This window comes from Pleurodeles waltl, chromosome 3_1, assembly GCF_031143425.1.
Source record: "Pleurodeles waltl isolate 20211129_DDA chromosome 3_1, aPleWal1.hap1.20221129, whole genome shotgun sequence".
Classification (NCBI taxonomy): domain Eukaryota; kingdom Metazoa; phylum Chordata; class Amphibia; order Caudata; family Salamandridae; genus Pleurodeles; species Pleurodeles waltl.
In genome coordinates this window covers 1,545,570,725-1,545,589,277 of record NC_090440.1, presented here as the reverse complement: position 1 = coordinate 1,545,589,277, position 18,553 = coordinate 1,545,570,725, and the positions used below count along the sequence as shown (strand labels likewise).

At 43.6% G+C, this 18,553-nt stretch overlaps 1 protein-coding gene across 3 annotated transcripts in view; it reads left to right on the top strand.

Annotated features, from left to right (window-relative positions):
* PTPRU (protein tyrosine phosphatase receptor type U) overlaps positions 1 to 18,553 on the top strand; it is a 765,217-nt gene that overhangs the window by 508,149 nt on the left and 238,515 nt on the right. For all 3 annotated transcript variants that reach the window (XM_069225125.1, XM_069225127.1, XM_069225126.1), the window contains exons 11-12: positions 4,194 to 4,296; positions 16,961 to 17,234. In XM_069225125.1, coding sequence (XP_069081226.1) covers positions 4,194 to 4,296; positions 16,961 to 17,234 — 377 coding nt within the window. The remainder of the gene's footprint in view (positions 1 to 4,193; positions 4,297 to 16,960; positions 17,235 to 18,553) is intronic.

Here is an 18,553-nt window from a genome sequence, read left to right as displayed (position 1 = left end):
TTCATTTAAAGGCCTTGGAGACATGTAGTACCACTTTACTAGTGACTTATAAGTAAATAAACTGAGCCAATTGGATGTAAGCCAATTTATCATGTGCAAAGAAGAGAGCACAATCACTTAACCATTGGTTCACAGTGGTAAAGTGCACAGAGTCCTGAAATCCAACAAAAACAGGTTTGGAAAACAGGATGGGCGAAAGCAACAAGTTTGTTAGTGACCCTTCATTGAGGGCCATGTATAACAGATACTTATTGGTGTCCCATGGCCTACAATACTCTTAAATTCCAATTCACTAAGCCTTTATACAACTCACTCTTAAAGAGTAGCAACTGTGGGCAGCCAAGGCTTAGTCGAGGTAATAGAGGAATGGTGACTTCCTTACAGCATGATACATTACTCAAACACATAAAAATTTAATGTGTGATTACAGCTTTGTCTTTTAAAAGACTGATGGCTTATTGTAGAGAGTGACAGTATGGACTGAAACCTCAAAAATGGGCACAGAGACACACAAGGCATCATTGCTCAATTTCAAGAAACTGACCATTTGCTACCTTCACCTCAGTTACCTATACTGTCAAGTATGTTTATGTACTCTTCAAAGCCAGAACTTGCAGTCATTCTTTGAAAACATGCTTCCAACAGAGAAAACCTTTTTTTAAACACAGGTTGAGAACCCCAAACAGGTAATCTTAGTCTCCTTTGAGGCTGGATAAACTTCATTGGGCTTTACCGACTGAAAACTTGATTAAGGTCAATTATGTCCCAGAAAAGACTGAATCACGCCATATGAAAAGTATATAAAGAGATGTTGGAATAATTTGACATGCAGACAACAACAAAAGAATTTGCCATAGAAAAAAACTGTTTTTTTCAAATAAAAGTTCAGGATTTTATTATAAATGCCTGCAGCAGAAATAATTATTTCTGATTAATCCAGCTACATTTTGAGTTTTTTGAATATCGCTAAGAACATTTTGTTTATTCTTCCTTTTTTCTCTCCCATCCTCGTTGCTTAGTTCATAAAAAAAGCAGGGATCATGTTTTTTCCACATAATTTCTAATTATTTTCCAGAATGTAATGAATAGTAAAGCATACTTACAAACTGCGATACATGTCTTCCTTTCTTGCTATTTCACTTCAGAACTACAGACTTTATACATTTATCGAAGCCTGCAGCTCTTAGACAACGGGCACCTTCTACAGGGTCAATGAAAATTCCCCAAGGCTATCCTTGTCTCCCCCCAGAAATTTAGTGTCTCCTACGCCCCTGCCTGTAGAATGTAATATATCTCAAATATTCATTGGCCTCGGGTTAAAGGGGGGGGGGGGAGACCCCTTGATGTTTGAGTTTCCCCTGAGGCATTGCCTGTCCCCTACCACAGTGACTGTAGGAGGTCTGTGTTATACCTCTGCCCCCTTTTCCACCTTGCCCTCCTCTTCCTCCTTCATCCACCTCTAGCATCACTACTCACACCTTCACCCTCTTTATTACTTAATATCGGCCTATCCCCTGGGGATATTCTTAGCTAAATCAGACCACAGTGGTAGTGTGGGTAGCTGCCTCCTAGCCCAGCTCAGAGGCCAGAGCCACCACCGTGCAGGTCTCTTGGGGAAAAGACCACTCTAAGTGCTTAGAAAATACAACACCATGCCTTCAGAAAACAAATAATACATATGAGCACACTACATGAGTTTAGCAAGGCTAATCCCATTTGCTCCCTAATCATCCAAATTCTCTCAATTCTCTTTAGTGTCCTAGCCTTTAAATACATCCCTCAATCACTAAATTTGTAGAGCACTATTTGTCACCCATTGGGGTATCCATGCAGAAGATAATTTTCCTTTTGAGAGAATGTAAAACTGTTGAACCCGAGCGCCGTGCATGGAGTACCTATCAGTGATGTCAGTCAGACAGAGGGGCCAATGCAAGTTAAATAGTCCCAGTGAAAACCAATCAATGGTTGGTGCAAACTTAGCTGACTTCTGCCTTCTAGTCAGAGAGACAGTCTTATCCCTTTTCTTAAAAAAAAAAAATAAGAAAATGCCTTTACAGATCACATCAGCTTCTCCAGGAGTACTAGTCTACTATTCTGTCATCCACCCTGTATTATCCCTCTGGTGCTTTCTCTTTGATTTCACGTCATATTTTAACATGAAAAACGGCCTTATTGTCTAGATTCCGCCTCCAAACACATTGTTTGCTTAGAACCGCTGTAACAAGAAAAAGTGCATTCGAAGTGGAAGTCGTTCTACAGTGCACTGAAAGTTTCATGGAAAAGTCTTACATAGGAAATTTTCTTTTCAGGCAATGTAAGACCCATAGATACTACTAGAAAAACAAACTGCAACTTTCTAACCCCACCTTAAAATGGCTGGATTATGCATGGAATGACATTCTCTCCCAGTGACAAGCTGTAAAACGATGGTTACAGAGAAGTGATATTTTCCTTTTATTTCCTGCCCAAGACCAAGAATAACAGTGGACATTTCTAGCAAATACAGAAGGTGCCCCCGAAGTATCCTTCTTTTATCTCATTGATTGCATGTCAGGATACTGAGGAGGAAAAGTATCAAGAGGCCAAATAGTGGTCACAGTATCAACTGCCCACAATATTGAGAGCATAAGTATGTATAAGGATGCTTACATTTACTATTGTCATATATAAGGTACGTATATGTGGAGTTAAAAAATGGTGATGCACACATGCTTATATATACCTAAATTGGTGAAATTGTGGTAGCGAGCTGGATATATTGACTTGGGGGAAGTTGCTGCAGTTTTTGTGCATGATTGTGACTAATAAAGCACAAAACTAACTAAAGAGCAGAGTAGTGTTGTACACAATTGATTTTTGACGGTGGGAAATGGATAAGCCGGAACGGTATGTTTTACACAGTGGGTAGGGTACGTTTTACAAAGCGGGTAGGAGTAAACCTGTGGGCAGGCAGGTAGGGGTGGGTATCAGAACTCTTCAGTGGGGTCTGACTTTAAGTTGGTTATCGAGCGATTAGGTCTTACTTGAGAACTTGGTTTTCAGATCTTGGAAGTGGCGAAGGGTTGAAGCCTGGTGGAGAAAGGTGTTCCAATTCCCGGGATACCAAATTTTTAAGTCTCAAATGAGTCTGGCTAGAATACTTTTCATGATCAGGGATATGTTAGTCAGACTCATAAGAAACTTAGGCATTTTGGAACATAAACCGATTTGATTCAAGTGTTTGCTAACTAACTGGAGTATGACCAGTATGAGTATGGCACGTGGGAATTGTGCAATAGGAACTGTTGACGGTTTGTCTATATTAAAACGAGAAAGCTCTGTTTTTCTTGATTTTATTTTTCATACATGAGCTATATAAAAATGTGATTTCTTATAATTAATAAAGATGTGTATTGATGGTTTGTAATTACAATAACCATATTTTGAAAATATTTACTTTAGATGTTAAATATGTTGAATATATTTTCATTGGTTATGTTTTTCATCTACATCTTTCGAATTTTAAATTTGATTTTCAAAATGATTGTTATACCATGGCAATCATGATTACTTAAAATCCATAAGGGAGAATACTGAATATGAATTACTCCAAAAAAAGTTAAAATGTGGGAGTTTTTTGAGAATGTTATTTTTGTACCTTAGCTTTCCCAGAATAGGGTCTCTCCTTTTTATGGGCGAGTGGAAAGCGCTCCGACCAGGCCCATGTCACGTCAGTCACTTACATTGGTTCGTGGGCTTGTCTTTTAAAATCCACTTGTTTTCATTTGTGAAAGGCAAGCATATGTCATGCCTTTTCCGGTGTTTAGCCCACCTACACAGCACCGGTAAATTAATAAAAATATAAGAGGCTCGATGTTTTCAGCCTGGTGTCCGGACTACTTTAGCTGTTTATTTTCCATGCAATTGCGCTGCATTTTACATAGTGCGATCGCGCTGCGTTTTTTTTCTTTACAGCGCTAATAGCTCTAGCTCGAGCAAATGCGAGACCCGTTGCATTGAAAATGCTTGTTAACCTCTGTCTTCATACCAGAGAATGCCTCCTACTGTGTCCCTTAAGTCATATCGTGCCTTGTACCTTGTTCCACACTCATGCTTACCCTAAATCTGTACCATTGTTGAGTGTCACTATGATGTGTTGCCCTTATGCTTACTGTGTCAATGCCAGACCTGATTGTTTCCATTCTCTTTCCTAGCACCCACCTTTGATTACGGAGATATGCCCCCACCCTTGGGGGAGTCGGAGAACACTATCACAGTACTGCTGAGGCCGGCGCTGGGCCGCGGGGCCCCCATCAGGTATGAAGACTGCCAATTATTGTTCTATGGGTACCTCAAGGAGCTATTGATTTCTGTCTGTATTTGTCAAGACGAGGAGGCAAATGCCACTAGGGCATAGTCAAGTATGCCCAACGAGAAAGGCACTTTGCTGACAGTCACTGAGAGGGACTAAAAGGGAACACTCTCCCCGGCAAGACGAATGGACTGAGGGTAAGTAGTGGTGCCCTGCTAGCACCTGGTATCTGAGCTGCTGGTTTGAGAGCCATTTGAGCAGTAGACCATTACTGACCTTCATCTGATTGTGACTGCCATTTGCAAATGCAATGTTTTTTGACAATGTTCAGCAACCATCTACAGCTCGGCATATGTATATATTTATGCAAAAACAACCTTTGTAGAATGTTGTATTGTATGTTTGCCTTTCCTCATCGCCATATGGAGATATATGGCTTGTTAATTCTCTGGCCTATGAAAGCTGAGCAGAGAGCAAAGGGGAGCTGAGGACTCATGACGTTAGCAGATGTCATGATCTGGAGCGCAGCATCAAGAGAGAACCAGGAGTACAACAGGGGTCCACAAGGACCTAATCCATGTCGGATGTTCAGCATATCCAGTTCTGTTAAGTGTATTCACAGAAATTCATCATGGGAATAATTTCCATAGAAATAGGTATTTTGAAAACCTGTCATGCACCCGGGCCTCGGGGACCAGCTGTGGACGCTTCTGCCTTATACATGATCTCAGGGGGTGTTAAAAGTGTAGCTCTTCTTGTCTAGGCTCTAACCACCATGTGGTGGGAACTCCTGACAGAAAGGCAGTAATTTTTGTATGCTTGAAAACCTTCATATGTACCCATGCACTACTTCATGCAACTGCAGATTTTTGAAATTGTTTTCTTTATTCTGTTGCCCCCATTTTTTAAATTAAAATTTTGTGAAACAATTACCTATCAAACTGTTTTTTCCGTGCAAGAATTTTTTTTAACTGAGGTACTTAGAAAATAGCTTTTCTGAAAATGTATTAAAAGTAGATTAGCATTTCTCGTTAAACAATCCTTAGTGAAAGGTCTCCAATTTTCGAGTTTTGAACTCTAGAAGTATTACTTAATATCTTAAAAGTTGTTTTGGCGGACACTAACATTTAGTGAAAAAAAGTGCCACCTTTAATCTTTAAGTTAACATTTTGCTGAAAACAAATTGCAGAGTGTGATAGTTATTTTAGTCCATCTTTTATTTGCACCGCAGAGGTAGAAGTGCAAAAATAACTTTAAAAACACTTTTTTGCTCATCCTTAATATAAACATGTGTATCATTAATATGGTTTGCTACACTATGTGCTTTCCCCTAACTATTTGGTCATACTTCTTTTGTTATTGATAGTTATAAAGTGTGCACTTAGCAAAGGATTACATTAATCACTTAACCTAACAGGTTAATGTATGCACCTAGCAGTGACTGGTTTGTATAAATCGGTCAGGTTTATTTACAGCAAGTTTACATAGGTGATGCATGCTTTAAGGTGGATTATGAGTGACATAAGGTGTGTGATGTGAGAAGGAGGCAGTGGGGTTAGCAGAGTCGTTTTTGTCTTGCTCAACTACTTGGTGCTTGTTAGCACTTTGTGCATTTTCCTATCCACAGCCCTTTCTCTGTGAGAGTGAGGCTCACCCTGGAGAAATGCAACTTCTTTTCGCCTTCAAGAAGAATGTCCTCCAGTACCTCAATAAAACCTTTTCCCACTAAGCTCATCCCCTTGTCACTGCACTAGCTTGCATGTTTCGTGGCGCTTGGGCGTAGAGTGGTTTGGTTAGCCAGTGGAGGCAGGGTTCCCACTGATTCATGCTGCTGTGCTGGGTGGTTTCTACTCTGACAGCAGTTTCTCTGGTGTGCAAGGCTGTGTCTACTCCTGTACATGTGGGGTGTGGCATGAATTAACCAGAGCATGCTGGACAGATGCTGGCTTGCATGCCCCTTATCTGGGAGTATTTGTACTACTCTTGTGGTCACCATGGTCAAGAGACTACGATCATAGTGCTGTTTTGATCCCGCAGGCCTTACCAGTTGCATCCTGGTGTATTAGTTGTTTGCAGGCTCACCGTTGCCCTCAGTGTGGCTGATGATTGTAGGCAAGGCTGGCCCACGTTTTGCTGTTGTTGTCTTTTTTAATGTTGGAACTCTTGATTCTTTTGCAGGGCTTTGTAGTCCCATATCTTGTGGTGGGCAGGCTTGTCAATGGGGACTGGTTTATGTTCTTTTTGGATACACTCACGGTTTGGTCTCCAGGATTTTTGTGGTGGGGTGCTGTTCTTTCTCTTTTTTCACCTGGTGAGAGTGAATCATTGGCTGTTGAGGCTGGGGTCCAGACGTGGCTGTTGCATTGGTCCCCTCTCTACTATATAGACCGTTTGTGTGCTTGCATAATCTATCAACTGAAGGCATTACCGATGTTTTTATCAAGGTGGTCTACATTTTGTGCTGTATGCATCCCTTCTTTTATAATGTATTATAAGTCATATTGCGTACTACAACTGGTGAGGTTTGGAAGTGCGTTGTGGACCACAGCTCACTACTCCTTGGAGCCCACAGCTAGTAGTTTATCTAGGCATTTGGGGGTCGGGGTTGTTGTGGTGTTCCCATGCAGTGGCATGCAGTTTGTGAAGTTTTTCTTGATAATTATTCAGGGTAGGGTAGGTTTTTCAACATTTGATGTTAGATTCCACGTACACTGTCAGCCTTGTGTGCTGCCCTTGGGCCGTGGTCATGCGGTGTTGCCATACATCTGGGGTTTTCAGTAGATCATGGCCCTTGTTAGCACGGCTGGTTATGCCAGGTCACCTGGGTTTGAGGAATACACACAGTGCAGAAGGACCCTCCAAGTAACAGTCTTGTGTGAAAGGTTCCTTTTTTAAGACCTGATTCAGGCCCTTGGGTTGTTCTTTTGTGTGTGTTCCTTTTTTACGTCTGCTTGCTTCTACTCTTTGCTTGCTGCTTCTTTTCGTCTCATATTGCTTCCAAATTTTTGTCATGGGGTGTCCTTTCACTAAATGATATAATATTTATTATCTGTGTAATTTCTCTTGGTGTAATCCAAGTCTGCATTCCCTGAGAGGGCCATCCGATGTTGCCCTGTGTTTGCCGTCTCTTTTACACAGTGTCTGCTCTACTCTTGGTGGTTTCCACCCAGTGTGGTGTGAGGCTTTGCTTCCCGGGTCTACAGGGTGTATGAATGGTTAGGGTGAGGTTGTCAGTTGTTTTACTCCTGGCTCTTTACTCTCTGCTTTCCCTCCTGTGGTGAAAGAGTTTTCTCTCAGTTGAGTACTGGGCCTTTTGTGATTATTGCAACGGATCTGCATCTGTTTTTCTTTTCTCTGGATGCCTCATGTCTTCCACAGGTTGGATCCTACCCTCGACTTCTTGGGTCATGCACTCTTGGTGCTAGCACTCGGTTAGGGGTGACGTGAATTTCCATTTGGTATTGGTCTCCTGCTGTGCCACCATTATGATTGAGGTAGGTGCTTTACCAACTTAGCCTGTTTGTGAATTCTGTATGTTGCCTGAGTAGTTGCTTGCTGAAGGTTCCCACTGGCAGGCCCAACAACACCCATCCCCAGCTGCTCTTATCATTGGAGTGATCCAGGCTGCTGCCTATGTTCAACATGCAGTTGGTAAGTGTTTTTTGGTCATTGTCTCCTTATGAGACTTACTCTGGTTTGTTGTTGCCTGTACATTACAGGTTTGGGGTCTTGGTGCTGTCTGGCGTGTCATGGCTCTTGCACGCCTCTGTGAGGCCCTTTTGGTGGGGGCAAGGGTACTGCGGTTTGCTCCATGGCTTGGCCATTCACATAGGTCTGCCTATTGTTATTTTTCCCAGTGTTCTAAGCATGCAGGATGACTTGGTCTCCGGTTGACCCTTCTTGGTGTTTCCTCCCTAGAATATCTGCATCCCAGGGCTCTCCTCAGCTCAGCTGAAACGTTCCTGGTCACAAACGCTCTTCCACACTGAGCCCATGTTTTCTGTGGCTTGTCTCCACATTGGTGGCTTGAGTTCTTCATGACCCTTCCTAAATGGGCTGTAATTTGGGAGGCAAATCGTCCCCTTTTGGCTACTTGTGGGCAGCCTGGTTATAGCTGTTCAATTGTTTCCCTCCTGCTACTGGTGTTGTGGCACTGGCTGCCTTGAGTCTTCACCGGACCTTCTTGTTGCAGACCTGGATCTGATGTCTTGCCATTGCCACTTGCATGAAAGAGTGTATGCATTCCTAGGTATTCTTCTGTGGCAGTTTCACTCATGGCCCAATGGCTGTGGTATTTACCAAGGTTTCCGCCTCCATAGATTTGGCTATCTGTAGGCAGCTTGACAAGTTGCAGGTTGTTTCATCTGGCTAAGTTGCAGTCTTCCTGATATGCGTGCTGAGCTTGGCTTTTGCCTAGACTCAGCTGCTCTGTGGGCCCAGGAAAAAGGACGTTTGATTCCATTTTGGGCTCCGGTTCAAGATTAGGTCTGTGCCTTCTGATTTGTAAGCAGACAGGGTTTTCCACAGCTGCCTAGTGCAATTTCCAGTTGCAGTGTTTTGCATTCGAGTGGTTGCTGTTTCTGAATCTCTTTTCAAAGATGTGTCATTGCCAGGCACAATACTTCTGTCTGTTTTGGCATTTATTGGGAGCTTGTCAGATCCTCGAAGAATAAAGGTGATGATGAATCATATGGTAATTCCGTGATTATTTACAGGAAACTTTCATTACTCTGACTCTAGGCCTTCCTCTACCAAGTCTTGCACTCTTCCCATCCATTCCTTTCAGTGTCAATGTGCTACTTTGCATTGTCTTGCTTGGTATTGTACAGGAAGAAAAGATGTGGTGCCCTTTCGGAGCCACCTGCAGCATGGCTCAATTAAACAAGCAATGGCAAACGTTTGGTAATTGCCAGTGCTTGTTGACAGTGCTGTTCAATATTGGTTTAAATAAAAAAGTGCAATGACATTAACATGCATATGCATCATGATGTTAAGGTGGTATAGCATGATGACGTGTATGCATGCATCAGCACTCATGAGCACACATACAACATGACAGTTATTTTTTTTTACTGTTCGACAGTGGCAAACACCAGTCTAGAACTGAAAAATAAAACATAATTTAAAAATGTGTCTAAGGGCAGTGGAGAATAATATCTGGGCAGGGATGAGTGGGGAAGCCACTGACGTGCTGGGGAGGAGGGAACAGCACAGGAATGTAGAAGTGCTTGGTAAATGAGGGGGGAAGCAGCGCACAAAGGAAAGAACAAAAAACACCGGCACTCCATTGAAGTGTAAAAAGAAAAGGTACATGTACCTCCCTGAATGCAAGCAGAGGAAGGACACAAGCAGTCGCGGCTCTCCATGCGTGGGGCGGTGTGTGGCGAGTGGGGGAGCGGGTGGGACACAAAGCATAGCATTAAATAAAATTTAAAAATCGTACCTTACTGTAATGCACCACGCCGCTCTGCTCCTCTGGCTCCACTTGCAGGCACAGACTCCCAGCCTGCCCTGTGGCCAGCCCTGGCTTGGCACTCCAAGACAGCCTGGGAGTGTCTGCCTGCTGTCTCCCACCGGGCAACACAGTGCCGGGTTGGAGAGAGCTCAGTGCGCATGTATGTTGGGCCGGCCCCAGACGGCACAGCACTCCCCTCTTAGTCCAAGTCACGCCCCATGGCCCACCCCTTTTACAATAAAATGATGATAAACATAGTTTATTATCATTTTATTGTAAAAGGTTTGCAGCTGCTTCTGCTGGTGGGGGAGGAGATGGGGGCAGGGAGGGGGCATTGACACTCTGCCATAGCACCACAGGACACCAAGTTATCCATCCGGAACACAATAAAGAAGAAATTCGCCTGGGGTGATAATAGTGAGGAAAGCCATTGAATAAGAAGTGAAATGAGATAGACCAGAAACCCAACCAATAAAGAGCAAAAGGCTGAACCAGTAACCCAGCAAATAAATGTACATATTAGTGAAAGTAGGTCTTCGACAACAGACAGCTAAAGCGGTGTGTAGATGTGACCTAAAAGGTATGTATCATTTTTCTAAAGTAAGATTTTTTTATTTCTTGGACGTGGAAAGTAGCTGCGTATCTCCAGGGTTAAACTCGCCCTTGTAGAGTAACTGTGCAAAAAATGAATGAAATCAGCATATTCTGGACTGGCTGGCTAATTGTGTACATGTGATCTGCAGGCGACGTGCATTAGGCACATTTATTCTGAAGGTTCTTTTACGTGCAGCTCTCTCTCTCCCTTACGCCCCCACTGGTAGAATGAACCAGAGCGCTGCATGTCTGCTCGGTTCCAGCAGCACTCACCTTGCGCACACAATTAAAGGCTTGTCGTAGTGGGCGCATTAGCCAGGGTAAGGCAGCTGACCATCCCAGACTCTGTTAAACTGTCTCGTGTCAGTTCTAAGGCCCCCTTAGGACATGACAGAAATCCAATATCAGGCCTGGCTGCTCTTCTGCTCTGGCCGGTAATGGCCCGTAATATCACACCCTGGGGATCCGGCCTAGCTCTGCGCTGTGAAAAGCAACCGCTGGCAGGTGTGTGCAGTTCCCATGACCTGGCAGCGGAGATAAGGTTGCATTTTCAGCCGAGTGAGAGCAGGTGGGGCATTTATTTATAATCGCATGCACCTGCCGAGGTGTTCCAGGACAGGCGTTTGGCTCGCAGACGCTCGCTAAACAATAAAATATGAGAGTGATTTTGGACAAAGTCCCTCATAGATAGGTTTTGAGGCACCCTGCTTCTGCTTTCCTACGACACGCTTCCAACGGGGGGTTCTTTTAAAGGAATACGATAGCAACTAGCCCCCATGCATGGTGCTTTCTGTGAAGCACCCCCTTGGCCTGCATGGAAGGCCTCGACAGTTACCAGCAGGAATAGCTTGGAGATGCGGCATAAACAGGGCTTTTCGGCCGACTCCAATCCACCCCTGCAGGCCCAGTGACAGCTCCACCATCATGAAAACTACCTTTTAAGCGCCGCATTTGCGTCATTTTCTGACGCAAAAGTGGCGCAAACTTACCAAACACAATTGTATTTTGTAAGTTTGCGCCACTTTTGCGTCAAAAAGTGACGCAAATGCGGCGCTAAAAAAGTACAAATATAGCCCTATGTTCCTCGGTTCTCAGATTGAGCAGGGTGGAGGCACCATCCATTAGCTTGTGATGGATGTGCCATTTCCACCTTCCTCTTAGAGGCCCTCATTCTATTTTATAGAGCTCAGTCCTTTCAGGTACACTGAGCATCAGCCACTGTTTGTGGAGAGTCCTGTGGAGCTACAAACCTCTGGGGGAAACAAGACAGGAAATTAGATCAGAATAGGATGCTTTTTTCCATCCCCTGGGATAGAGCTCAAATGATATTGACATCTCTTTAATGGGATATTTTTTTTAACACAGTCTCTGCAGCTCAAACGTCAAGTCTTTGAAACATATTCAGGAGCATTAGCTAATGACCAGGGTACAATGGATCACACTTGTGTTGTGCCAAAAACCAGTGTGCCATCAGCCCTTCCATGTATGGTGGTTTAAGTCCATGCCGTGATACTTGGATTCAAGGTGCTGGGAGTACGTTTCGGGGTCGTCTTCATCTTCCTCAGCTGGATGAATCTGGCATGCAACAGCCAGCCCCTTCACGGACCTCCTGCTTTAAGCATGAACAGCAGGTCACAGCTCTGGGTCTGAAACTGCAGGATGTCCCTAGTTTCTGAGAGCCCCGAGCAGTCTTCCTTGGTTGTGATGACACTTTTCCATCAGGATGAGTTTGTGGTGCAGGGAAAAGTAGTAACCCTGAATTGGATCAAATTGTAGTGGTACACAATGTGAAAAAAAAACAAAAAACTGGTGAGCTGATATTTTACATTCCCAACCGCCCCAACCTGACCCATGGCCCCACCTACAGAGGTGGTATTTCTGCATCTTGGTAATTCCGCCCCCAGTTTAATCGGGGATTAAACTAGCTTTCTAACTGGGGCCTTAGAAACACGTTTGTAAGAATTTTCAAACAGTGGCCACATTGTCTTATGAAGGTGGCCATTGAGCACATAAGTCTCACTCACAGCTGCAGCCAGGACAGAAGTCCAAAGTAGGCCTCACACTACCAACAGTGTCTAGTGGCTGACATCCATTTTGGCATTCCGTTGTTGGATCGGTTTGGGCCGATGGGCTCAAAATAACAGAAGCAGTGGTGTCTTGCCATTACAGCGCATGGGAGGCGTTACATTTTTGTGTACTACTATACAATATATGCTGTAGATCACAAGTGTCATGTCTGGCCCGCGTCTCGAAGCTGAAGTCCAAAAATCTTAATTCTTCTCACCAGCTCACGTTTGAAATGAAAATGAAATGTCAAAAGTATTTTGAAGAGGAACCGATGTGATGGGGTAGTGATGATGACTAGCTCTAGTAAAGCCTGGCTCGCGTAAAAGGGACTATCGGGAGCTAGTGGTCGAGATGGCCCTGTGAACTTTGGCCGTACAGGTAGTGTGGGATTCCCCACAAGATGGATGAGGCTGTAAAGAGATGCCCGCAATCCGCGGTGGTGCGCAGCGGAGCCGAACCCAAGGAGAGATTTGTAGGTCAGCCGCAACACTGCTGTGCTTATCGGACTTATGGTAAAATAACCTTCTCGCTCCTCATCCCCCACTATATCAGATCTCGATAATGCTGCTGGGAAAGGGATTCGCTACGTGGATCGTGAATACCATCTGTTTCCCGCTGTCACCACGCAGGGTGAAGATGCTTTATGTTGCTCGGCCTGAATTTCTTTGCAGTTATTACAGCGATGGGCTCATAGATTTCTGCTTTTATTTACCCCCACAAGGCACGCCTGGCTGGAGCAGGGAGTGTTGTGCATATCACGATGTGCTTTGACCGCTGAGACAGGCTGAGTAATGGGAGCAGCATCGAGTTATGACTTATGTTAGCTGAGTCTCTGTGGCATCGTCAATGGCATGATGCCAAGGGCAAAGTGCTGGTGGGTAGCAGTCCATCCTTTATGCAAGAGAGCCCTTTACTGACCCCGGCCAACTGCTTCTTTCTGGAATGCGAGGGTACTCGTTTTCCCAGGTCCTTAGAAGTGGAAGGATCCCTCCTTAGCGCCATCTTTTCACAGGGTCATGACAACCCCATTAGGTGAGGGTGAGAGGTTGGGGACACTAGAAGGAGGTGAGGCATGATGGTGAAGAGGAATTGCCAGCGGTAGAGATAAATAGTGCAGGGAAACAGCAGTGAGAGGAGCGAGACGGTGAAGGTGGACTGAAACAGGCGGATAGCTTAGAGCCAGACAATCAGTTGGAATCACATTGGGTTGGGTGTGACACTGAAAATGAAGAGTAAGGCAAATGATGACGGTGTGGTTGAACTGCGAGGGTTGGGGAGAGACAGCATCGTTCAGCTGAAAGGGTAGAGCGAAAGGGATAGTGGAGGAGGTAGAGTACATTTGGAAATAGGCTGGCCGATGAAGGAAAAGTGTCAGCATGTACTCATTAAAGGGGCAAGACCATGAGGCACACCGGGTGGTGTCATACTGATATATAGAGAAAGGCAAGGGAGCAGGTTGGGTAGGACAGTTTTGAGCGAGAGATGAAAGATGAGTGAGATGGTGGTGTAATACAGGGCCAGTGAAGGATAGCTGATGGGATGGGATGGTATTGACATATGGATGAGTAGGGTGAGATGGTATTGACATATAGATGGCTGCAACAAAGAGTGGAATGGGAAGTACAGGTACAGCCAAGGTAGATGTGTGGGACTGTGTGTCGAGCAGTTGGAGCAAAACTGTGAATGCCATCTACCAGGAGACAGAAAATAGCAGTACTATAGTTATGTCTAACATTTTTAGGTTGCAGCCTACCAGACAGCCAAGCTGTCTGGTTTGCTAAAGACATCTTGGGGACATTCAGAAAGTTGGCTTAAGAATGCATTTTGCCTGTTGCTTGCCATTGGCTTTGTGATTTGTAACTAACATGTTCTTGCTTTCCATTTGCTGGCCTTATTTTTTTAGGCTGCCCAGCTTGAGTTTGTACCTTCCCTTGCCCAAACCATATTTTCAGTATCTTTACACGTGCTCCCTTTCTGTAAAGAAGCCTGTAAATCTTGTCTTTATCTCCTTACATTTGGTGTGCATTTAAAGACGGAGGTCAAATGTCAGGCGCTGTATCCCAAGAGGACGCTTCTTTACTTTTCTTTTTCTGACTTCTAAAGGATTTATGTGGCAACCTTGCTGGATACTGGGGAGTAGGAAAGAGTTTTTTCTAGCATTTGACAACATGTATATGAACCGCGTAAGTATTTCAGAATATGTCAGAATAAGGAACACAAATAAAGCACATTTATTGATATTTCTGAAGTGTGTTGGAAACATATACTTTAATGTAATCAAAACAAATCATTACACTAGGTGATGCAATTTCCACACATTTTTGTCTGTGCACTGTATAGTTTTATTACTAAAACTATATGACAGTGCAAGTGCAATGGTAATTTCAATTGAAAATGTGTTGTCTGTAATGGCAGTGTGCTACCGTACCATGAATACTCCACTCTACTCTGCTCCACACCACTGCACTCTATTCGGCATCACTCCACTTTACACCACTCCACACCATGCCACTGCACTCTACACCACTTCACGCCACTTCATGCTTCGCCTCTCTACTCTACCCTGTACCACTCTAGTCTATGCCAATGCACTCTTCACCACTGAACTCTACAGCACTGCACTCTACAGCACTCCCATCTAGGTTACGCCAGTCTACTCTGCACAACTCCACTACGCCACTGTACTCTACATCACTTGGCAACACTGCACTCTATGCCAATACACTGTACTCCATTGCACTTAACTCTGTAAAACTCAACAATATGCGCCTGCACTCTACCCCAATCCACTGTATGGCATTCTAATTTACTTTGTGCCTCCGCACTCTACACCACTTTACTCTACGTCATTACACTCTAGGCCACTCTATGCAACTGCACTGTACTCTGCACCACTCCAATCTACTTAATACCACTGCACTCTATGCCACACCACTTTGCACCACTCCACTCACACTGCATTCTATGCCACTCTACTCTTAACCACTACTCTCTGTGCCAATTGACTCTACACAACTGCACTGTCACTGCACTCTACACCACTGCATTCAAGTGCATCACTATACTCTATGCCACTGCTCTCTATGCCACTCTACGCTGCTGCACTCTGACACTACTGTGCAACACTGCACTCTCCACCACTGAACTCTATGCCACTCTACTCTGTGCTACTTCACTTTACCCTACTCCATTCTATGCCACTGCACTGTACGGCACTATAATCTACTTTGCACCACACCATCCTAATTTACTCTGCACCACTCTACGCACTGCACTCTATGCTACTCTATGCCTCTTCACTCTGCGCCGCTCCACTCTGCACCACTGTACTCTACTTTGCACCACTCTACGCCATTGCGTTCTACAATGCTGCATTGTACACCACTGAATTTAGTGCCACTGCACTCTACCCCTCTATGCTCTGCAACACTCTATGCCAATGCACTCTACACCCACACACTCTACTCTGTGCCATTCTAGTGTATGCCACTCTACACAACTTCACACTATGCCACTCCAATACACGACACACTCTGGCAATCCACTCTACAATACTCTACAACTCACTTTGCCATTCCACTCTACAACACTCCAGGTCACTCTCCTCTACGGCACTAACTTTTAGCCATGCTGAAGAGAAGTCATGCTGGTGTACAACATAACTAAAGCACATTGGCAAAGTCAATAGCTCTTGCATAGGTGAGACCTATTAGCTTTGCCAACGCTTATTACTAATGTTGTTTACTTTTTTATGTCACAATTTGTTGGGAAATCATTTTTATAGCTTGAATTTCATGACTTTTCTTTTTTATAAAGCAACTGTCATGTTTTGTGATAGTGCCATTTGGATGTCCGATAATGCAGCAATTTACATATATTCAAATTGGCTAGATAAACACTTCACCTATTATTAGGATATGAGGAATAACGAAAAAACCCAGATTCGATCCAGAAGGGACCTGTTGTAGATGTTGGTATGGGATTGTTCCTTCTTGAATGACACCTTAACAGGAACCCAATTATGTTCTTTCGAGGAAGGGAAAATACTTGCAAGGGGTATACAAATACTGACTAGCATTTCAGTTTAAGGGATTATCCAACCAGGATGTACTCACAATTTCCTAAACTTGCAACTATAGTAATTCTACTGGTGGAACTACCACGCTTTTAGATACACTTTCTGAAAAAAAAGTCCTACCAATTCCTTCTGTGAATCAGTATTGGGATTTTATGTTTGTAAAATATTTTTGTACACTATAGTTGTATATACTGGATGTGTGCAACACGATTTTTAAATCTTGTTCTCAGTTTTGTGACAAATGTAACACAAATGAACAAAGTAGTTTCCAGGTTGCCACAAAAGTCTATTGATCAAACGTTTGTCTCAGATGAACCATGGTGTGCCTTTTGTTATAGCTGTTTGTTATTTGATTGCTTTAGTAGCATAGATGGTGTTTCCCAGCTGTATACTGTCTCTTGAAGGTTAGGACCTTTAAAGGTATTTGGGTTCTTCAACTTAACATCATCTGCTGTTTGGTTTTGTCTCTGTTAAGTACCTATCAGGTTGTGGTGGAGGAAGACCGTCCCAGAAAGGTGAAACGCGAGTTGGGGAGCCATGAGTGCTTTCTGGTGCCACTGACCTATGATGATTCTATGGTAAAGGGTGTTTCGCACTACTTTGGGGCTGAGCTCCCACCCAGCAGCCTTCCTGAAGCCACACCCTTCATTGTAGGTGACAATCAGACTTACAATGGCTACTGGAACCCACCACTGGAGCCCAAGAAGGCCTATCTCATCTACTTTCAAGCCCGGAGCCACCTGAAAGGGGTAAGAGTGATCTATGCAGCGCCCTGTCGGCCAGCTATTGCCACTGCATCAGTAGATGTTGAAATAATGCCTCCAGAAATGGGACTTGTTTGGTTCATGAAGTGAAATATCCAATCATGTTACCTAATCAAATTTCCACTTTCTTCCTGCTTATTCAGTCAGAACCTAGTATACATTCTGAATCTTTCATCCACTCATTATTTGTACTCTAAGCAAAGTACTCGGTTCACTAACCCATTCATCAACTCCCATCAACCTACCAACTCATAAATTGACTCTGCCATACCTACAGTTTGGTTTGTATGATGATTGATGATACGTCTAATTCAACGGGCATATTGGTTTCTGCCATCAACTGCCCTAAAGCAAAAATTATCTGAGTATATATGTTTGTTTAGTCACTATGTACTCTTTTCAATCACCATTCACCTATCAAGACTTCCATCATTTCATTATAAAAAGTGCCAGATTATGAAAGCACTTATCCAAGGCCAGAGCATCCTGAAGCAATTTGGATTTTGTCTTTGATTTTGAAATCTACACATTCATTTATGTGTGCACTCATTAAAAGATGTACATTGTCGTTCGCCCATTTGACCATCAATACCATTTCATGCATTTATCTTAGGACACACTTGTTAGTCTATCTTCTCTTTCATGCATCTCTTGACACACCCACTTATCTTATCACCTTTCCATTCACCTAGTCACACGTTAATTCACTCATCCATGCTTTCATCAGGCCATTCATTCATATATTAAGACCATTCTTGCAAGTATTCAATCACATGCTTACTCATTTATTGTCTGCAAGTGACCCTAGTCACTCAGACTCCCACCCAACTGCTTGTGTACTGATTTACTCATCCATTTATTCATTTGTTCTCCAACCTGCGAGACTAACTGAAATATACATTTGAAGTTTCTCTAATCTAGGGATCTTCATGTGATTAATAAACAGACTATTCAGAGTTTATGAATTTACTGCGGATACCCTTGGTGTTACAGGTAGGTATCTTTTTAATGTGTGACTCACCCCTTCATTTATACACATTCACATTCACTTGTGCCAATTTTCCAATAAGTGGGTTGGTTAGTTACTCACAGGTAACAGCTTCACAATTCACCGATATGCAGATGATACACAACTCTAAATATTTCCTGCTTCAGGCATCCAATGCCTCAAAACCTTCACCCAGACCTTGAAGTCCACCTGCCAAGCTGAAGCTCAAACCAACCAAGACAACTTTTATGTTGTTTTCTTAAAACAGCAAGCAACAGTACAAACCTGGTTCAATTACATGAAGCTTGATGGGTTT